This window comes from Agelaius tricolor, unplaced genomic scaffold (assembly GCF_023055355.1).
Source record: "Agelaius tricolor isolate 1412-34295 unplaced genomic scaffold, bAgeTri1.0.p SCAF_6, whole genome shotgun sequence".
Taxonomy (NCBI): domain Eukaryota; kingdom Metazoa; phylum Chordata; class Aves; order Passeriformes; family Icteridae; genus Agelaius; species Agelaius tricolor.
In genome coordinates, this window is record NW_027269266.1 from 13,660,853 (window position 1) to 13,683,358 (window position 22,506).

A 22,506-nucleotide genomic window follows, 5' to 3' on the forward strand; every position below is an offset into this window, starting at 1 on the left:
GCCGAGCCCGACGCCCCTCAGTCCCTCCCTTCGGCAAACATCGGCTGCCTCCGCCGAGCACGACGCCCTTCAGTCCCTCCCTTCGGAAAACATCGGCTCCTTCCGTAACGCTCGGCCCTCCCTGCCCCTCCCGCCTCGGCCCACTCTTGCGAGCGCTACCTGTCTTCGGAAAACATCGCGTTTTTCCGGAGAGACGTTTCCGCGCGGCCGTCAGGGCGGCGCCACGTTCGGAAGCGCTCGGGTATTTCCGTGACCCCTCACGGGCCGGCGCGGTCGTTGGCGGGCGCACGGGGCCGGCTAGCCGAGGGCAGCGCGGCCTCGCTGGCAGAGCCGCTCCCTCGGTGGGGAGGAATCGCGATCCTGCCAGGCAGGTGGGGGCAACGGGGAATTGCGGGGGGGAGCTAGGAATGGGACGGTCTCCTCTTACCTACCCCCTCCTCCCCTTCCGCCCGGGCTCTCGATGTGCAGACAGGAGCCATTTTGTGCGCGGCGCGTGTTCCGCGGGGCCGCGCTCTGCGGCGAGGACGGTGTTAAAATGTCCCTGGGACGGCGGCCGCCTGGGTTGGGCTTTGGCCCCGTTGTCTCCGTGGGGGTGTGAGTGGCGGCACCCGCCCGTGGGCCCGGCACCCGCCCGTGGGCCCGGCACACGCGATCCGCGTCATCCCAGTGTTTGGAAGCTCCGGGTGCTCGCTGTGTCGGGGAGATTTCCTCGCGTTGTCAGTGCCCTCTGAGCCCTTCAGGGTGGTGCCTGGTGAAAGGATGAGGAGCGAGGGCCGTAAACTAAAACACAAGAAGTTTCACCTCACAGTGAGAAAGGACTTCTCGTGTTGGATTAGGCGTGGAGTCTCCCTCTGCGGAGACATTTAATACCCACTTGGATGCTCCAGGTGACCCTGTCTTGCCAGGGAATTGGACTGGATGGTCTCCAGAAGGCCCTTCCAACCCTCACCATTCTGTGATTCTGTAATTTTTGCTTATTTCTGACCATTCCCTCGAAGTTTGTGGTACAAAGCATCCTATATTCAGGATTGTATAAAGGTATTATAAATAAATATCATAAATACTTTGATACTATTGCCATGACAGTGTCATAGGGACCAGCAGCTTTCAGTAAAGGTTTAAGAGCATTTGCCAAGTTTTCTCCCGTTCCCCACTTGAAAAGGGAAGAGATGTGGCACATCTGAGAATTTTAACCTTAAATAGAGCACCTTGTCCGGTGGCTCCATCTATGCTAATGAAGCATTATTCATGGCAACATCTTACAGATTTTTTTCTGTTTCTTTGTTTGTTTGTTTTTCTTTCATTTGAGTGCAGGAGGCCATTGCTGAAAAGGGACTTCAGGGAGTGAGTGCAGGATGACTCAGCAGGGAGCTGTTCTTCAGGGTTACAATAATGAACTAGTGAAATGCATTGAAGATTTATGTATGCAGAAAGAAGAACTGAACAAACAAATCCAGCAAGCAGAAGAGGAAAAGAATAAACTCCAGCATGAAATCCAAGTCCTCAGCGAACAGCTGGAGTGTGTATGTGAAAACCTGGCCCAAAAAGTGGCTTCACGGAATGAGCTTGATAAAATACTTGCTGAAACTGAAGCTGCTTACATGAAGATTTTGGATAGTTCTAGAACTTTACTTAATGTCCTGAAGAAAGAAGTGGGAAGCTTAAAGCATTCACCAGATCTGAAAACCAATGTAACGTGAAACAGTCAAATGTTTGGACTCTGCAGTGCTAAAATTCCACTAGGTGAGAAATGTGGTCAACCACAGAACCTTACAGCCACAGTGTAAGCAGAGAGGGATTTTCTTCCAGTCTTTCTGTATGTTTTATTTTCAAATGCACTAGAAAATAGATTAAATAAAGTTGCTGTTTTGCTTTAAAAAATCTAATTAATTGAACACTACAAAAAATAGCAGATAGGTAGTTGAGGTAGATGGGAGACTGTCAGTTTTGACATCATTGTGTTTCAAGGATTAGACAAAAGGCATGTTTTATTGGTTGCCTTCAGATGGCTCCCAGTAAATGATGCTTTGAAAACTACTGGATGCAAGTCAATCAGATGCTACTTCTTTTCACTTTACAAATGCTTAGGCTTTACTGCTGGGACCAAGTAGAAATGAGCTATTTAGCTTCCTCTAGGAGCTTGGAGCCAGGAGCACGCATCTGTCTGATGCATGCACAAAGATAGCCCCGTTTGCAGTAATTGCCTACTTCAATAAGAGAGGGATAAGGTGAGAAATCAGGAGTAATGCAGGGCATGGAGGCTTAAAATTTAGCACTGTATGTGGTTCATGCATCTTCTGAGGCTGTTCTTCAAAGCCTTGTTTAGAAAGGAGTTGTGCCACAGTGAAAGTCAGGTTTGGTGCAAGTGCAGGCAGCTACACCAGGAAGGCTGGACCAGTAATTCACTTGGGGGTAAAAAAATGTGTCAGTAGCAACTAAAAGTCCTGAAAAACCACTGGGGTCCAGTTAAAAATACAGAGGTAAATACAAGACCAAAGAAGATAATCCTGGCTAAAAGCCAGTAATAGAATGTCTGAAAGCCTTTTTAGTGCCTTTTAGCTCTATACTGATCTGTTAAATAATTGTAGTAAGATTGTGGAGTATAATGAACACCCTGAAATGATGTGAAAGAAATACAAATGAAAGGTGAAAGAAGAAAATGAGAAGTGGTTTACAGCTATCAGCCATTCTTACAGAGGACATCAAAATAGACCTTAGTTTAGAGATCAGGGATGACATAACAGCGTGGCATAAATTTCAATTTAATGCTGTTTTTTGTTCCTGCTGAACCTCTCTGTTCTGCAGAAATCTCTCTCAGCAGTAGGTGCATGTACATGTGCATTTTGTCCCACTTATTTGTGTGTTACAACAGTAACTTTTTAAACTGTGTCTTGTCAAATCTTCATTCAATACCAATTAATTAAATTGAAAGAAGTGCAATTGAAATCTCCTGACTTGATAGTGGTGTGTCTGTCAGGTGCACATACAGAGGGAATGGAGATGTGAATAATCTTGGTAATAGCTCTTCATCAATAATAGGGAGCAAATTTTATGTTCTTGTGGTTGCCAAGCTACGTCAGGGATGAGTGTGACTGAGCTAATGGCAGTTTATTTGTGTGGCACTTCAGGGGCTTCCCTCTGGGGGATTCCCAGTGGGCAATGCAGAGGTGATAAAAGTACATTATCTCAGGGGCTTTGCTGTTGTGGTACTGCAGCACTCAGGACCACCTTGTTTATGTTGAAGGGAAACACGAAAATTTTGCTCTCTTTAGTAGCAAAAAAGTGATTTATTTGACTGGACACTTCATGACATTCTGTCTGCCCTTAGACTCATAGTAGTAAGTGATTTATAAGAAATAGGAAGATTCAGGAAAAGTACTACCTAAAGAGCAAGAACTTTGAGTTGCAAATGTAAGCTGCTGCTTCTTATTAGCTACACTGGAACTCGAAATTGTGAAAAACAATTTGTATCATAGAAAGCTCATTTATGGAGAACAGTACAGTTAATTTCTAGTATTGGTCTCACCCAATAATTACAGGTTTGTTTGCCTTAGAGTAATCATAAATAATGCTTCTTGTTCTAGTGAAGCTGATAAAACTGAAGAAGCATTAAGAGAAGCCTTAAAAAACTTCAAAGAAATCTACTTCACGGCCATTATTATGTCTAGTGGTAGCTATTATGGTGTCAAAACTAAATAACTGGAGATGCTTGGTTTTTCTTTTTTTTACTAAAAAAACGAAGGGAAAATGTAACTGTTGACTAGTACTTATGCACATGCAGGGGCCTCCCAACATTCAAATAAAAAGTTGAAATGTTGCTAGAATTCCATTCAGTGATCCCAATCTAAAGTTTCCATTTAAATTCACATTTAAAAGTGGAGAGAAATAATAGATCTCTAGGGCCTGCTTATTTTTAGAATAACTCCCTAGTGTGGCAGTCATCCTGCACCTGTAGAGTTGCTACTCAGAAATAGTGTTTAGCATTGCATTTTGTATTTACCCAAATGAACCCTTTTATTGATGCGGTAACCTTTTTCACTGCTCTTTCAGACACTATAAATCTTGACATGAATAGCTTTTGTTAAAATCCTTCACTTTGTTCAGAAGACATGCAGACTTAAGTTGGTCCAAAGTATTGCTGGAAGAGAAGTGATAATTTGCAGATGGCAGCAGCTCTGCAAGGATAGCCTGAAACAGAAATTCTACCTGGAATAAGGCAGGTCGTAAGTTTAAAGTATCATACTTATTCCTAACTTAATTTTTGTATTGAATTTTTATGACTCTCTGAGTTTGACCTGGTGCTTTACTGGAGTGCTTACAGTCTAGGAGCCTTACTGAGAAAAATTGGGTTCTTAATCTAAACTGCTGTGTTGAGTGTTCTGTATCTTATTTAGTATGTGAGGAGACAGTTTTTGAAACTCCTATCTGTGCCTGATTCAGAGGTTTAGTGAAATGCATCTGGATCCGTTGTCTAAAGTCCTGAATTTATGTAGAGGCAACTTTACCCGGCTTCCAAATAACAGAAGATAACTGGAAGGGGTCTGATGATTCCCTGCTTCTATAGCAATGCTTCTTGAAAATGTGCCCAGCACTTAACACACTAATGATCAACAGTTTTTTCAAAACGTTTGACTGTTGACTCCTTGTAAGTAAACTGAAGAGATTTTGGCAGTTCCAAAAGAAACTGCTTGTGGGTGGTATGTTGAAGTAGAAGTAATTTTCTGTGTGGAAGTGATTATAGGAACCACTGGGTGAAGTGCTTATGCCAGCAGCCATTCACACCCCATTACTGTCTCTTTTCAAAGGTGCTTACCCTGCTGTTAGGTGCTTCCCACATGCAGTTGCTGTTAATCACCTTACAGAAATGGAGGTGAGTGGACTGGGGGTTCACCCTGATTTTAAGGGTAGGGAATAAAGAGAATTTATGGATGTGAAGTCCTGGTTAGGGACTGGAGCATGAGGGGGTAGGATAGAGAGGTGGAGGTTCTCCTGATTCCTGTCTGCTCTAAGTGTACTTGTACTGAGCTACTGCCTACAGTTCTTGCTACCCAATAAATCAAATTCCAGAAATCATCTCAGCTTCATCTGAGCTCTGGACATTCTCCCCCTTCCTTTAAGCCCACGAATGGTCAGCAAAAGAGGCAATCTGTGTTTTGTTTTCTCTTTCTGTCTTTTATTTCTTTCTGTTCCAGCAGGAGGCTGTGCAGTCTGAGCCTCCTGTTTCCTGGGTAAGTGTGCTGCCAGGCTCACACAGGATGTTGTTTCCTGTCCTGGTTGCTCTCCTATGAACAGTTCTCAGGGAATTACTCGAGTTTTATAAAGAACCTCCAGTTCTGTGTGTACTTGATGTAGTCTGTATGTCAGATTGACCTTGGAGGGTTTAGGCAGAGGATTGGCAGGTTTTTGGCTTTTGGTGAAAGCAAGAGATTTGTTTCCTTGGATTAGGAATTCTTCAGACCAGGAAGACTCGGCGTCTTCAAATACCCAAAGAATTGTACATTCAAACAATGAAGCAAGCTGTAGTCTAAACCCAGGTGCCTGGACCTTGGATTGCTGTTTCAGAATTGAGAATCATTTCCATCTAGGGGTACAATGACATTTCCATCTGTACTTGGGGTACAGGTGTGTTCCACTCCAAATCCAGTAAGTGGATTAAACTGAACTGGTAATTCTGTAACAAGAACATTCAGAAGATTGTTAGCCAAGGGATTAAATGTCTACAGTTAGTTCATCATACAGATGAGATTTGTGCAGAAGACCAATATCTATTACTCCTTAGATGATTTTGCTGGTTAGGAGAGATTTGAGTGATAAGATGTAGCTTGTGGCTGTTGCCTTAACTTTGAGCAGATCCTAGATTCTTGGGGTTTTATCAAAGAAGAAGTAGACACAACAGTTATTTTTTTATAATTTATTTTCTTTTTAAATTTCTTCCTTTTCAGGAATGAACAAAGAATTATTAATAAATACTGTAGTGTTGATTTATTTGTGTGTGTCTTGGTGCGTTTCTTAACAGATGAATAGGCAATTTTTCCTAAAATCAGAATGCTCTTCTAGCTTTTATGTATGTGTGTGTTTTTATATATAGATGAAAATATTTTCTTTTTTGGGTGAAGGACAGACTAGCCTTTGATAAATTTGTGCACCAATTGCTTTGTCAGTGTCTGTTATCTTACTGGGGCAGAGTCAGGCACCATGGCCATTTCTTGGGGGTCTGTTCTATGCCTTTTTTAAATTGGGGATGGGTTTTTTTGTTCTTTGCCCTTTAACTATTTATAAATCTGTCAGGGATTTTATTAGATGCCTCAGAGTAGTCCTTGATGGTTGTCTGCCTCAGTTGCTTTCTGATGAAGTTTGGTTCACTGTCCAGCTGTAAAACCCAGCTGCTTGCATGTTAGGCATTGATGAAGCATGGAGGAGTTCAGGCTTGCAGAGCAGGGAGCTATATGGTCATTCATAGCTCTAGCTTGTGGGGTTTGTGTGAAAAGTAGTGCAGTGTTGTAGTGTGTATTGACTAAAATAAGGTGTTAGTAGAATTGGGGCTAGTGGAACACTTCATTTTGTAGTGGTTTTGAAAAGTAGTTTTACAAGATCTTGTGGGGTGGAACACTTTGCGGGGTTTTTTGCCTATTTGTGCAAGACTATGGTTATGCTGCAGGAACTACTACAGAAAATTGCTCAATTTTAGTACAAACTTGGGTATCTTATTTAGCAGCACAATGGAAAATAACAGTATAAAATACATCCATTTTGATCATAGCACACCCATTGTTTGTGATCTGATGCAAAGCTGATAATATTTGTAAGTATGCTTAATTTGAATGTCACAAATGGGGAAAATGTTACTTTTAGAAAAGGATTCATCCATATTAGAGGAAAACAAGCATGTGTTGACAGAGATCATGCTCAGGAAAAGGCATTTGAATAAAGTCCTGTTAGTCATGATCTGGAGGTGGGGTTGATTGTGATTCCACTGATTTTGATGGGAGCTTGTTTCTCTCACACCTCACTTCAGGGCCTGTGAAATTTCATGGAGTGGCTTCTCCTCTCAAGCCTTAGCAGCACTCATGTACAGAGAGTGTGTACTTGGTCCTGAAGGATTTAGAACAGTGTTGAGTGTTCTTGTTTGCTATCTTGTGTGAAGTAGGCATGCAGCTTCCTGGCCAGCCTAAATCAAGACCACAGGAGTGTTAGAGACTATAAAACAAATAGGCTGAACAATTTTTAACACCTACTTTGAAAAATGTTTAAAATTATGAAACCTGATAGACTGGTCACAGAGCATTTTAAAGTTAAATCTTCACAGGTGTTATTTTTTGAGCTTCATATGCCTAGGTTCTGTTGCTTCAGTCAGAGCTCCCATGATTGGCTTGAGGTTTTCCATTGATATGGGATACATGGGAACACTTCTAGAAAATTATTTACATCATAGTCCATGACAGATTTGTAATTTACATTTTTTAAAAAAAACCATATAGTTGATTTAGTTGAACATAGTAAAAAGTATCTTATTTCTTTCCTAAAGGCTTTCAAATCTCTGTCTGTATTCAGAATTAGATCAAAGTACTATTTGTTGTTGTTATATGATTATTAAAAAGTTGATACAACTTGGATACCAGTTCTGATCAGGCATGTCTGTCAGCTCCTGACACAAAATCCTCTTCATATTCTGCAAGCTTGCACTTTTTAAAAACCTTTATCCTTATACAGTAAGAGCACTTAAAGTTGAATTTCAGCATGAGAGAGTTTTTTATTTGAATGTTTTTTTAATGTAGTTAGTATTCAGGGATGAATCATACACTGTCAGGTGCTTAAAACAAAAAAACTGGCAGTAATTCTTAAATGGTTTTGCAGTTGTTCAGTAACAGAAATCCTGCTAGACATTTGTGCTGCTCACTGCCTTGTATAGTAAGTGAGATTAATTGCTGTAACTCATGAATCCAAGGTACTTTTTGTTAAATACTGAGTCTTCCTCAAATGTTTTTGCTAGCATGAGGATACTCCATTCCAGGGAACATGAGGTGGAAGATAAGCTGCCTTTTTAGTAGAGACCACAGTCTGGAAAGCGAGGAGCATCCTTGTTGACCTTGTTGTAAAGGTCCACTGAAGCAAGCTGAAAAAAAGAAAACCCAGTCCATGCTGTCAGTCACAGGGAATGTGATACCCAATTGCAGCCAGGTTATCTTTAAAGGCAGGAGCTCAGGTACAGCTGGCAGCAGTGTAGCTGCTGCAGAACTGGGCTCAGTGAGTGTTGTTTTGCTCTGCCAAGAAGCAGTTGGCCCTGTGGACACACTTAAGGAATCTGATACACTCTGGAGTCACTGGACTTGTTAGAAAAGTGTGACCTGTTCTTGAAACTGAGGGAATCCTGCATCTTAGTGATACATGACTTAGTGACATGACTCCATGAGAAGGATATTTATTTAAAATCCTGTACATTTTAGTGTTTTTTCTAAGAAGCCTAAAGTGTTCTTGCTTTAGATTCAGGTTGTTCGAGTTCAAATACCTGTGGCCAAAAATACAGATGCCCACGTTCCACTGAAGCCCACAAGCCTGTAAGTTGTTGGTACTCACTGTGTAGTACACCAAGTTCTTGGTCAAATGCAGTCTTAATCTTCAGTCAGGTTGCAAACTCTGTGGCTCCTCTTAGTTTAGATGATTTGCATGAAGTGTTGCTTGCTCGGTTTGGAATGTGCTTTCGGTTTCTTGTTTGTTTGTTTTTTAATGAAGTATTCCATTGAGGCCTCCCGTGGCACTCTGCCATACACATTCATGGTGTGCATGTGAGAATGTTTTCTTTGAGAATGTCAGTAGGAAACTACCTGTACAGCAGCCATTTAACTGAAACAAAATTTGGTTTTATGCCATGCTGGTTTTGTTTTTAAAAGTGTTTAGAAATGACGCTTCTATAAATACATATATTTCTATAGGATATATAAACAAGTGCTTCCAATGAACTGATCACATAGTACCTCACAGAGAATGTTAATATCTTTATCCCTTTGATTGACAGTGACACGCAGTAGTAATCTGCCCCAAATAAGGGACAGATCTGGGAATAAAGGCTTTGCTTTTTCAGCCTTAATTGAATGCTCTGACTTGGACTGGTTCCCAGGGATTCATGTCCTGTTTGGTGTTTTGACATAAATGGACAGGATTATGAATTCTCAACCTGAGTGTTAGGGATAGGGATAGATATAACAGATTAGAGGCACACTTTTTTGTTGTTGCTTCCTTAACATTGCATGCAGCTTGATGATGATGTTTAAATATGTTACTTCTTTCTCCATAGATACACCCTGCATGACAAGGCATCCCAGCTCCTGAGCAGCCACTTTCACTTTCCAGACCTGCTGTTTTCAAGCCCCTGCTTTGGGACCTGTAGGAGGTGGGGCAGAGGAACAGAAAGAGCTTTTAATGATAGTTGCTAATTAATTACCTTTCAAAGCCTAACCTTTTTCAGGTACCTTGTCTTTATAGACCCTATTGTTTTATCAGGCTGCTTATTACCTTATACTAGTCCATGTAAGACCACCAGGTTTTTTAGGCATGGAGGCTCCTTGATGCTTAAAGGTAGTGGGAGGTCTGAATTCTAGTCCATCTATAACAGCATACAGAGCACATACAACAGCAGCAGGCTGTGAGGTAACCATAATTCCAGCACAGCTTGTTTTGGGTTAATGGATTGAGGTAGTATGGCAAGGGAGAAACTCTAGATATCTAGATGGATGGGGCTCTTCTGTATTGAAAATAAGCTGGCTGCATGAATTCAGGTTAAGAACCTAGGACAGGTGGCCCCTGACAGCAGTATTCATATATTCACATATCATATGTATGTATATGTATGTGTGTGTGTGTGTATACTCACACATACATTAAAATGTATATATAAATATGCTCAGCATTTTCGTAAGTATAGAGAAAGCTGTCTAATACTTCAGTATTATCTGCCATTAGAAAAGACAATTTAAACAGGTTGGACATTAACAACTTGCATGAGGTTGTGTACTCTGTTTTTTCAGTAGTCTTTGCAGTCTTGCTTCCACATAAGCCATCATTTGTAGCACCATCCTCATCTTCCTCCTGCAACAGCTTTTGTTGCCTCTAGTTCCTTGCTCCTTTTTTTCCATGTGTTTGATTATCCCAAGCTGCTGACCAGAAACATGCTGCTCTTCTGACATGTGGTGGGTCAGAGATGCTTTCACTATCTTGATATTGTCCAGGCATGTTCTAGCACACTTGGGAAAATTGTTTGCACGATAAACAGATTACATTCAATTTGACAGTGCCCCAAAAGTTATGATTGGATGGGGTGATAATATTATATTCCAGAGAAACAACAGACACCTGATCTGAGTTTCATTCTATAAAAAGGATGTAGGTCAAAGCAATGGATGGAGGGGAATTTTCCTGATTTGCTATGGAGATTAAAGATCAGAAGTTTATTTTGTTTGTCATTGAGTGTAAATAATGTAATCTTCTGCAGATAAAGGTCTATATGAGACGCTGTAATTTAATTTGTATTAAGGCTGTGTCCAGAGTGATGTGAGTTTGTTTCAGAAATGTTTGCTCTATGTTTGAGAAAAAATTATAACTTGAAATTAGAAAGAGGAAAAGGAATAAAGTGCTGGATCTTGCAGATAGTGATCTCATTGAGGAACCTGTTATAGGTCAGCTGTGTCTTCTTCAAAGCTCTGAGTGTGATCTGTATTGCAAATTATTAAATATGTGCTAAGACAGAGTGGAGTATGGCACAATAAGGCAACTTGGAAAAATTATGTCAAGGCATTGTATGTGTTCAGCAATTTTCTTTGCAATCCTGCTCTATTTTACAACCTAATCTATTCCCCACTAAGATGTGCTAGAGATAAACATTGCAGATGCCTTTGTGTGCAGAGAAGAAGGAGAGGCAATTAAAAGTCTGCATGCTGTGAAGTCTCTGGGTACCAACAGTGTCTGCCCAGACCTTTACAGTGTTTTAGGGAACAATTGGTTTTCCTGCTGGCTGGGGTGACTGAATGCAAATAATTTTTGAATAAGGACAGTAACTCAGTTATTTTCATACTGGCTGAAGTCCTGCTGGTTTGCATAAAGGTTTCCGTTTTTATTTACTGGTAGCAAAGTCTTGGTGACAAAGTGGTTCCTTCAGATCAGATGCTGTTGTATTAGAGCACATCATTTCATTTCTGACAAAGAAAAGGCAAACTTCTGGTAATGTAGTGAAAGAACCTGGGGCAGGGCAGTATCTGGTATTGGCCTCCATCAAAGACAAGGAAAAGCACAAAAGAACCAAACTGCTGGCCATGGTCTGAATCAAAGGGGATTGCCTCCGAGCGTAGCAAGTGAGAGGGCTTTTCTTTCTTTTAACTTGCTCACTTGCTCCCTCCTACATCATTACTGGGCTGAGTAAAAAAAAAAATTCTTTTGAATAATAATAAATGGCATAATTTGCTTCAAGAAAAGCTAGTGCCACATAGGAGGCAGATAAAGCTGCTCCATGTGAGCTTTATTTATTTTTTCATCAAAAAATTTTCAAAATGCAAATTCTAAAAGCAAGCAGCCATTGTAAGGAAAAGAGGAACAACAAAATGTTGTGTTTGCTTGTCATTGCAGACCATTTATACTTCAGTAACTTCACTCCTATGTGCAGTTTCTTGGCTGCAAGTACTGCTTGTCCGAAACATGGATTTTTGGTCTCAGACTTGTTCAGTCCAAAATTCCTTTTCTTATTTTAGATAAATATAATAAAGCAGTATACATTTTTTATTTATATTGTATGTATATTATATATACATGTTATATATTACTTATGTAAGTATGTTGTTACTTAGGTAAGAAACTTAACCTATAACTTTTAAGTACAAGTTTTTTTCCCATGGTTTACAATGCCATGAATTACTAAATGTGTTACCATACAGATGTAGCTGGAGGGAGGCTTAGTTCTCAGGCATTAAGATGACCTTTGAACTTTGATTAGCTGATAAGTATTTATAGTTTCAGGTGTTGGCAAAGTCGGAAGCAGCCAAACATTGGGAAGTGTAACTTGACTTTGCAGATTTAAATTAGGATTTGCATATTGCCTTATATGGAACTTGACTTTGTTTCAAATAACTTCTGCATCTGGTTGTGTGGTGGGAGAGCACAGCCAAATGTTTTAAAGACATATCAAAAGCCATAGAGCCATTTAAATTGGAAGGAATCTCCCAGATGGTCAGCCATTAACCCAGAACTGCAAAGCCCACCACTAAACCATGTCCCTAAGTGCCACATCTAAGTGTCTTTTAAATAAATAATAGCTGCTTGAGCTGCTAGATGCTACCTCTGCTACACTGGGATTGTTACATTGAGAAGCCATGATGTAACTTGTAGTTAAAATAATCTCATTAGCAGGAGCACAAATCCCCTTAAACTAACTACAGTAGTTGTACAGTGTCACTGGATTTCAAAATGTAAACTTCTGATCCTTGTGCTGTGGCCTGTATAAGAGCTAAGAAGGTAACAAAAATTAATCTTGAAATTCTGGAATGAGTTTTGAGATATTAATTAGAATTTAATAGGTGCCTAAGGATTTTATGCCACAAGACTCACTGAAAGTTTGTGGGTCTTGTGCTCTGCTTGGTGTTGCTCTGGATTTTAAGATTCAGGATTCTGCATACATTTTCAGAGGCCTGGCTCCTGAGAGAAGGGCATTTTCTTTGTCTTTCTTCCCCCTACCCCCTGAAGTTACACTTCTGTTTCTTGTAAAGAAAAGGCTGAAAGCGCCAAAGCAAGTAGAAAGGCTCAGAAATGCAAATATAAACAATTCTAAATCTTTTTCATGATTTAACAACAGTCTCACACTTCATGCTTGGCCTGGTGTATGTCTTTTTCAGTGCCTGAAGCTGGTAATGGTCAAAGTCCTATTGAAAATTTCACACCATGTTCTGCTTCAGTCAAATCAGATGCAATGATGGCTCCAAGAAAGGCCCCCATAATCCGTGGCTGTAGGACATAACTGCCTTTCTGTGAGGTACAGAAAGTAAGGTGCAGAGTTTAAATTCCTCTTAGTACCTTTATCAACTACATCCAGCTTTCCACAGTCATTTTGGGTTACTCAGAACTGTCAGGGAAGCCCCTTTTAATCCAGCCTCAATGTGATCTGCAGCTGTCAGGGAACAAGGTGTATGGAATTCTGGAGCTTCCTGGCCAGCAGAAGCTGGAAACCCTATGGGATGGCAGGGGAAGGGAGGGCTGCTGACTCCTGGCAGAGAGAGCATGCAGCACCAATGCAGCAGCAGCCTGTCTTCTGCCAAAAGAACTATTAGCCTGACATGATGCTTCCTAGAATCAGGAATCTTAGAGGAATAAGCAATTTCAGGGCTGAAAGAGGCTCCTAGGGATCTCCTAACATCACAATGTATTCCCTGTGAGTGAATGCAGGAAAGATGGATGGGAAGATGACTGAACAGAAGGGGTTTGTAGTACTTGCAGAGCCTGCTTTGGAGTCTGAAAGGCCAAAAATATGATCACAATATTCAGCTGAGGGATTGAAGATGTGATTTAGAAATGGAACAGTTTGTCAAACTGAAGCTAAAGATTGAAGTAAGTATGCTGTATAAAGGGTAGGACGAAGACATTTCAATAAAACTAACTCTGATCAAGAGAGAATAAGCAACTGACAACATCTAGAGGAATTTTTCTGAGAGAACATCAGAAGAACTGCCAGAATTGTATAATTTTCCAATCTTTTTTGTTAAAACATAAATTAGTATATAACATGAAGAAAAAATTATCACAATAGAAATAATTAAATCCTTGGCAAAATGGACATGAATTTTGATGCCATTCCACAATTATTTTTGACAAATGTTTTAAATTTGGCCCAAACAATAGCAAGGAGGCTTTGTGGGTGTCATTATATGCAATCTAGACTTGAATGATTTGTTTCAGTCATCATAAAGAGGGGACAATAGAGGAAGCATGACAAAAATATAGACAACAATGAGCGGGGCTGCACATAATTTTTGCTCTCCTATTTTTATAATAAATCTTTGTGGTTTGCTTAAAGCCTCAGCTCCCAGATTCATGTAGTAAATAAGCTAAGATTTCATTACACAAAAACAAGTTTCTGATTTCTGCAATTGCAAAAGAAATGCTTATATACAAAGCAAGAAGAGGAACCAAAATAAATCTTTTTAAGAGACAAAAAGTAAAATTCACCTTTACTCTAAAAAAATCTAAAGGTGTGAAGACTTGATGCTGCTATTAGAGCTCAGGTCAGTATTTATATTGTGTTGGTTGCTCGGACAGACATTGCAAGGCCTTGTATCCCATCCTTTTTCTTTCCTTAGCAGCATCCTCTCAGAGCCTGGAAAATAACATGCCTTTGCCCTCTTTTCTATGTGCTTTTTTCTTCAGCAGATGCTGTCAAGCCCAGCGTCTGATTTCAGTCCTGATCTGGAATAACTCCAGGGCTGTGCACGAAGCCATCTCTTTCTTCCCTCCTAAGGGGGTGGTGGCAGGGAGGAGACTCAAGACCATTGTTCTCCCTCCCCGTGTCCCTCCTGCAGCAGCAGCCAGCATTGTTCCTTTTTATTTACTTCCCCCTCTCTGTAAACCAGCAGGGCTCGCAGCAGAGGGATGCAGCTCTCATTAGAGTAATTAGGCTGATTTATGAGAGAGAGGCACAGTGAAGGAGAACTTTCCTAATACAGTGTTCCCCACGGGAGGCTGGGCACCCTCCAGCTGCTGGCAGGGCAGTGCTGGGCCTCCCTGCCAGCTTGGGCTGGAGAGCCCCCTTCTCTTCCACCTTTCATAGCAGTGAAAATGGACAAACACATGCAATAAATGCTTTTTCCTTCACATGATATTCTTCACAAGTTGTATATTCCACATTAATATTAGAAGTCTAATTAAAGTAATAGAGGGATCCTTCCTTAGTGTTAACTAAGTGTAGGTTTTGACTTATAAAGGACTCTTCAAGCAAGTTTGCTGTGTCACTGCAACAGCAAGAGCTGCTAGGGCTTTGTTCCTCTCCTGCTCTGTGGAAGTTTTGCATTACTTTTATGAAAGGCTTATGTATGATGAGTTAGGAAATTGCCTTCTTCCAAAGAATGTGGATATTCTTTGTTCATCACATTTCCTTGGTGTCTTCATGGCAAGATACAGTGTGTCCCTGGGAAGTCCTGCTACACTTTGGACGTCCCATTTGAAATGTGCGTGGGCCTATTTAAAAACGCATTTAAGCTTTTAAAAATGTATTATACAAGCAAACAAAAATAAAATATCATTAGCAGTTCTGCCTGTTGTGTTTCTGCCAGGCACCAGGATCAAACTTGTAAAACTTGCCAGCTGCCTGCACTTCCCAGTGCAATATTTGTGGTCACCTTTATGGAAGAAATGTACTCATCAGTTGTCTTCACTAACAGAGTGGTATTTATAGTGCCTGAAGGGCAATTAAATAATTTTGAAATTATCCCCCAAGTCTATAAGAGTATATTTTATCCAGGAATATTTTAATGGTGCTAAAGGCATGTTCAATAGCCTCTCACATTGCAAACTGAAAATCCTCAGTGAACACAAGGAACTGCTAGTAGAACTAAGCCAGAAAAGTGAAAGCAATAAAAGAATGAAGTGCATCTTATAAACTGACATGGAAAATCTTACTGTAATTGTAATCACCTCAAAATGCCTCATACCACCCACAAGAAAAAGCACATAGGCATAATTTTCTGCCACCTTCATTTGTTGTCTCAAATGCTCTCAATACACTTTCAACTGGAACATTTGCCTCTGCCTTTTGCATACACAGAAAAGCAGTGCAAGCCCCAGTTTCATTCATCCCATTCCTTCATGCAAAGCCACAGTATATTTTTGGCTGCCACAAAGTTGATCCATGAGGAAATATACCCCCCTTTCACAGACTTGCATTCCAGAAACTGAGTAAGAACATCGTTTTTTTATGAAGCTTCATTTTTTAAAAAAAGAGGTGGGGAGGGCAACCCCTGGGACCTTTATAGCTGGAAGAAAAACTTTGGTGTTTATTGATACCTCATTAGTCTGTGTTCACCACAAAACAGCATCTAAAAATGTATCCAAACCATAACTTTATTCTCAGAGGTCACTGTTTTGATGGGTAAATATGCAACCTAGTTTTTTGTGCCTCCAGACACAGTGATTTCTCTGATGGATGCGGAGCATTCCCATGGGAGGAGCTCATGGTGTTGCTGTGTGCAAGAGCAGTCTGTGGGGAAGAGACAGCTCTAAAATGGAGAAATGGTTAAAACACAGTGCAGTGTGCCTCTCTCCTAAACAATCATACTGTACTCGCTTTCCTTCTCAGGATTGCTGCCTTGGGGAGGTAACGAATTACCATTGCCATAAACCGTAATCAAGATCAGATGTGCAAAGGGAAAGGCCTTGCTCAAATATCAAAGGGGTCTTAAACTGCCAAAACAGAGCAAGAGAGAGAAATCCTGAGGGAATCAGAGATGTAATTTATGGCTGACCTTCATTTTAACTGGGAAATCTGTGCTCTTGAATGGCAATGCTCCCATGAATGCATGTTTTATTTTGTTTCAGCTTATTGGGAATCTTTGTTGTAGCAGTATTGATGTAGGTTCCCAAACAAAGAGCCAGGGACAAGGACTCACATATGCATTCCAGAAACATTTTTCTGCACTGAACCCGTCTCAGCAGTGACAGTGCCTGGCTTTGTCATCCCCTCTGCCACGGCGCTGCCTTCCAGGGCTCACTTCTTTGTGTTTGCATCACTGCTTGCCCAAATGACTCCACATTTTCTGCATTCTCATAACCCAATTGTATGGGAAATAAAGTGGAGTAACAGCTCTTCAAGGGGATTTTTGCTGCCACAGGAGCAGCTGATACTTGGATGAGCTCTCAATCCTGCGTCCAAACAGTACAAGAGAAAATAGATATATTAAATCTTTGCAGTCAAATATTAAATCACAGTACCACAGTGCCTCAGCTTCCCATGTGCTGCCTCCTTCTGTGAATTTCACAGGGTAACATTTGGAGCCCCACTATGCTTTGAAAAAGTTAGACTAAAATCTAGTTCCAAACTTGTCTTTGCAACAGACCCAAACTGCACACCAAGCATTGGAGAAATTCAGATCCACATTTCCATCTGTATTCTGTATTTTGTGGCCCAATTCCAGCCATAGTTTAAAACAAAGATGCTTAGCTGTTGTCAGCTGAAGTACTGTACTCAGTTCCCCTGGCTTCCCATCAAATATGCTGTTTTAAAGCAAATACTCATTTACATCATCTCAGAATTACACTCTGGATTCTTTTTAAATTCCAGTTAAACATTTTGATGCAAAAGCATATCCTCTGAATTATCCCTTACACTGAACGTGAACTACAAGCAACAGAAGTGTTTAAAAGGGACGGAAAAAGAACAGATTGCCAGGAAAGCCTGTAGAGTTGTCCATTCTGAAGAAACGTCACCAGGGTGTTAGCTATTTGTAAGTTACACTTCTTGTCTGATAACCAGAAAGAGATATCTGTCATAAATGTCACAACTCCTTCACAGTTTCCCCTCTCAGCTTCCTCTGTGAACAGCTGTCAATATGTGTATGAAACCAACTTAAAAAACCCCAACAGATAGGTTTGATGGCTGATTTAAACAAAGTGATCTTTTAAACTGAGCTTTTTCAGGTAAACCCCCCTTTGGAGCTAATTGGATGGGAGTTATTTTTCATCACTGCAAGATGTTGTTCTGCCACACAAAATATGTCCATTTTCAGTAAATACGGAGACGTCTGCAACAAATTAACTTCGGAGTTTTGGAAACACAGATGGTATTTGTTGCACTTTCCCAAAGGGCTACATTTGCTCTAGATAAAGCAGAGCTTTTAGCTATTCTGTTATTTTTAGGAGTTTGTTCATTCCCATAATTTCCACTTCACTAAGAAGAGATAAAATCTGATTTGCCGTTTATCTGCTACCAAGCAGGCAGATTAAACAATTCATTTTGTCACTCGCGCTGTGTTTCTGCCGCCTCAGGCGTTTAATTCTAAAACTCGGTTTGTCTGTAAGGTGAGCCATGGAGATTCTGTGCTCCACAGGGAGGTCTCGGCGTTGGCACATCCCGGGCAGGCAGAAATCCCCCGGCGCTGTCTCTGCGCTTTGGCGTGGCCCGGATCGCCAGGAGGGGGCGGTCCTGGACTTGGGAAAACAAGCGTGAAACATTTCATACAACCTTTGCTGGAGCTCGCGTTTATGACTGTCTACATTTTTGGAATTTTTCACCCCCATCATGGCGTAAGAAATTCAATTTAGGACACTCCCGGGAGGGCAGAATTCCTGCGATCTTTCGACAGAACGGGCAGTGGAAGGGCAGAGCGTGCAGCGGGGCGTGCGTCCGTCCCACCTAAACACGGGCATCCAAGGGAGAGAGAGGGCTAACTGGGAAGCCAGTTTGTCTTTGCTTCCCTCTAGAGTCGATGGATGGATCTGGCTCCTCCGAATAGCGATTCAGCACGTACAGCTGTCAAAAGCATCGCTCAGTTCACCATCCCCTGCTCCCAGGGAGAAAATAATCAGATTTTGCAGGCAATGTAACACAACATGCTTTTTGTAAATCCTTTATTGTGATGCTTAAGTCATTCAAAGTGAACACTGTGAAGTAAATTACTACTTTTTCACTTACAATGTTAAAACACACATAAGATGGCTTAAAGATGTAACTTGCCAGTGACAAGTTCTGTTAAGAAGTAAGAGAAATAGTCTTGTGGCAGAACTGTCATTGATTGACTGCTAAAACATGCAAATGAATCCAGGGAGGAATTCAGACACCTCTCAAGTGACAAATTCTTACTGCAAGTAGATCAGATTCTGCTCTCCTGAATGACACATTTGACTGAACAGTGTTTATAACAAGCAAATAGTGAGTGAGATAAATATGAGGGCAGAGCAGCAAACTGCTCCTGCTTGGCAGAGCAGCAGGACTTCCCTCTGCACCCTGCACATTCCTTTGCCATCTGGGATTCCTCTGGCCCTTCCTGATTTGACACTTTCCTTGCTGTTTCTGGGATCAGGGAACACACATGTTAAATGTTAATCTTTTACAACTCAGTTCCTGCATATGGATTTAGGATCACTCTTGTCCACAATCCTAAAGGTGTTCAACAGCTCAGTAAAATTGCTTTCTACTGCACAGAGACTTGTAAAGTCCTAGTGGGTGCCTACCTGCATGTGAAGGCACCTAAAATCCTTTCATAATCTGGACCTTGCTTTGGCCACAAGCTGCTTCATTCCTCCAGCTAACTGATGACAGTGAAAAAGCAGGATTCAAACCAGGTTTAAACCTGCAAACAGCCTGACTGCAGCTCAACAAATGGTCTTTTTCCATAACTCCAGGATTTATTTTCATTTGAGATTTTTCTACCTGTTATATATTGTCTTCTTTTGTTATTTTTCCTACTAACAAATAAAAGGAACAGCTCTGCTAACTTAGAGTCATCTTTAGTGACATCCTCAAGGATGGCATCCCTCAAATCCTTAAGCCAAAGATGCAATGCAGTAATCTGCATGGATTGGAGAGAGAACAAGCTATCCCCAGAGCTGCTCCCAAAACCATCACCATCTCTCTCTTCCTCTCCTGGGAAGTTACACAGCAGTGGCTGTGAGAATGGCTGCAAGAACACAACCTGCAGGTTCCAGTCAGCAAGAACAGGGGCAGATCATCAGAAGGTAAACACAACACTGAGCCAGTTCAGAAATACTGTATTAGTGGAGCCTACACTACAGATTTGGCTACAAGCACCTTGCGGGGATCACACCAGAGGACAGGGACTCATGGGCAAAGGGCCACTGCACAGAAACAGTTATTCTGAACTCACATGCATATCCCAACTTGCACAGGATATTCCAGACTTGCTGCATCTGTCCTCTGGCTACCAAGATGGTGAGTTCATGGTTCCACATGGTTGCTCTCAAGGCCTCTTGAGGGTTTGCACAGCAGCCTTCTTGCAGGTTCAGACTTTCTTCCTACAGGCAGCACAGCTCCAGGGGGAAGGGGGGATTCCAAGACCTCGTGCTAGCCTTGATCCCTTATTGCTGTGGCTTCTTTGCAATGATTGATGTTCACACAATACTTAGCACTGCTGTCCTTTGTGGAAATGTAACTTGCAAACCATTGTTCACTTGCCAGAAAGCTCTTCCTTCATATTGTATGTGACCCACAGTAGCACATACGGACACAAACTTTCTTCCCAAGGCAACTGGCAAGCAGTGCTACATCCTCATCCTGTTGTCACTGACCCATCCAGTTGTATCTTACACTTGTGAAACACCTTTACAGATGTTTGCAGCTAAGCCACAAACTTCCACCTCTGTTGTATCTCTCCTGAAAACTGGATGGCTCTTCTGCTGTTTTGATCAGCAGTGTGGTGTACCAGGTAAGAGAGTGAACTGCTCAGCAGAAAGGGGCTGTGCACACTTTGACCCCAGGCAGCTCCCATAGCTCCCAGCTGCAGCACATGGATTCCCTGCCACAGGAACAAAGGCATCCCATGTCCCAAGGCCTCATTTCTTGGGGTGTCAGATCTCATTGCGTCCTACTGCAGAATGAACTGAAGCACTGCTGGTGTAGACATGACCCTTGAGGTGGGTGCTTTCCTGTCTGATACCTTGTGGTTAAGGTAAGTGTGTGATTGCCACCAGAAGCAAGAAAGCAGCACTTGGATGAAATGACAATGGGAATTCAAAGAGGAAGTGGTCAGTATTTGCTTGTAACATCTGCAGAGCTTGTTTTCTCTTTGTTGCCTATATCAGGAAAATCTATTACAGTAGTTAAGAGAGGGAAATATTTCTTTCTGTTTCTAAGCATGTGAATCACACTCCCTGCTGGCAAAAGCTGCCCAGCACACTGTGTTCAGTGATGTGTAGAGCCTGCAACTGTGCACTGCACCAGGAGCAAAATGTGTGGCAGTACAGGAACCTGGGAAAGGGCTTAGCAGGACAGGAACCTGGGATAGCTAAGCTCCAGCTAGATCCTGCTTTGGGTAAGCCTTTGTTTTCTTCTTTAAAAAGGGAAATTACACCTGTATTTCATTTCCTTTTTTACAAGTGAGAAGTTTGGTGTTTTGAGGATGTGGCCAACTTCTGGTGAATAATGTTTTGATGATGAGTGCAACCATTTGGGAACAGATAGAGATGGACAGAGAGAGGGGGATGTGTCTTCCAGTGGCAGGTATAGTGTCATGCCCTGCTCCTTTCCAGGGAAGCAGGGGAATGTGGGTCTGGGCAGAACAAAAATTGGCTTCAGTGACATGTCAGGACGGCCCACGTTTCCTGGCTGGTTATGAAAGCTCTTGTAGCTCATGTGTAGCCACACTGGAATAGCATTTGATGAAGATCCTGCCTGTTCATGTCAAATGAGCTCAAGATAAATGTCAGCTCATGACAAGGATGAATCTTTAATTTACTTTTAAACTTTGAAGCTAGTGGAAAAGACCTTTAAGGGATATTGGCAATTATCAAATTTCTGTTAAAAGCATTTTACTTCTAAAGCAGCATCTCTAAAGAAGCACCAATTTAAAGGAAGAGAGTTTTCTTTATTTTCTCTTTTCCTGGTCACTTCTGAGCATTTATAGTATTCTTTCAACTTCCACTGTTTCCCCCTTTAACTTTATTTTTACTTTTTTGTTCCTGTGGTACGAGTCCGTGACAGTAAGTATAGAACATAGCTAGGGGAATCTGAGTTCACAGGGGATGCCAAATCAATTTCATATTTCACACTGAAGTCCTCCTTTAGCACTTCCTTGCCAGTGTTTTACAGCTATAAACCTGCCAGTCTCCACACCACAATAATCTCATCATACACCCTTAGGAATACTTTTGCCCAGTGACCATAAGATAAAACCTTCCTTACATGAACCTTGATATACATTGCCACAGACCTAGAAAGGATAAGAAACTTCCCAAATTCTTATTTGAAAAATTCTTTTTTCTGCTTGTCTGTAAAGATCAAGTACACAAAAGCATGAGACCCTAGCCTCTAGCATTTAGAGGACCCAGGGAAGTTTTAGATGCCAGAAATCTTATACCAAGGTGGAGCTACTACCTTTGCAATTACTTTCTATTCCCATAAGGTACCTTCAGCTTTGTCCTTTCAGGGGAAAAAAGCCTCTCTTGGTCCTTCTTCCTAGAGATTGTTCCAGAGAGAATGAATGTTTACACCTGTCTCTGACAAGTCTTCAAGTCTGGTGGTTGAAAATGTGGAAAGAGCAGCTACCAGCACCACTATCATCAGAGGGTCACAGCAGAGCAGCTTCCAGCCCTGAGCATTGGCATCAGTAGAGGACAACAGAGGGAAGTTGTTACAGTTGAGGCCAGGACTACCCAGTCTTATTTGCAGTGGCAGAGAGGACTCTCTGGCTCACTACTTGGGTGGCAGGATAACCTTAGTGGGAGAGGTGCAAGAAAAAGCTGTACATGCTTGAAGCAAAGCCTGGGAGAAATTGTGATGCCTCAGCCCAACAGACCAATCACAAAAAGCCT

General features: G+C 41.5%; 2 protein-coding genes across 10 annotated transcripts in view; one reads left to right on the plus strand and one right to left on the minus strand.

The window, feature by feature from the left end:
• Positions 1–264, minus strand: part of WAC (WW domain containing adaptor with coiled-coil) — a 57,433-nt gene extending 57,169 nt beyond the window's left edge. The window contains exon 1 of the mRNA XM_071428740.1: positions 160–264. Within this exon, the coding sequence (XP_071284841.1) occupies positions 160–176 (17 nt within the window). The 5' untranslated portion in view covers positions 177–264. The remainder of the gene's footprint in view (positions 1–159) is intronic.
• On the plus strand, positions 229–15,454 carry LOC139590872 (microtubule nucleation factor SSNA1-like). 9 transcript variants are annotated; one of them, XR_011679461.1, is made up of 4 exons: positions 233–371; positions 1,315–1,743; positions 4,806–4,870; positions 9,293–13,813. XR_011679461.1 is itself a non-coding variant. In XM_071428747.1 (3 exons), the coding sequence occupies exon 2, from the start codon at positions 1,356–1,358 to the stop codon at positions 1,698–1,700; it is 345 nt and encodes a 114-aa protein (XP_071284848.1). In that variant the 5' UTR covers positions 233–371; positions 1,315–1,355; the 3' UTR covers positions 1,701–1,743; positions 14,398–15,454. The 9 variants fall into 9 exon arrangements, 7 of the variants coding, with proteins under 7 accessions (XP_071284851.1, XP_071284848.1, XP_071284850.1 ...); XR_011679460.1 differs by lacking the exon at positions 4,806–4,870 and adding an exon at positions 8,482–8,555; XM_071428747.1 differs by lacking the exons at positions 4,806–4,870; positions 9,293–13,813 and adding an exon at positions 14,398–15,454.
• The last annotated feature ends 7,052 nt before the right edge of the window (positions 15,455–22,506 follow it).

Bases quoted from the DNA above. Each gene is read 5' to 3' on its own strand.
- LOC139590872 (XM_071428750.1), top strand. From the start codon at position 1,356: ATGACTCAGCAGGGAGCTGTTCTTCAGGGTTACAATAATGAACTAGTG.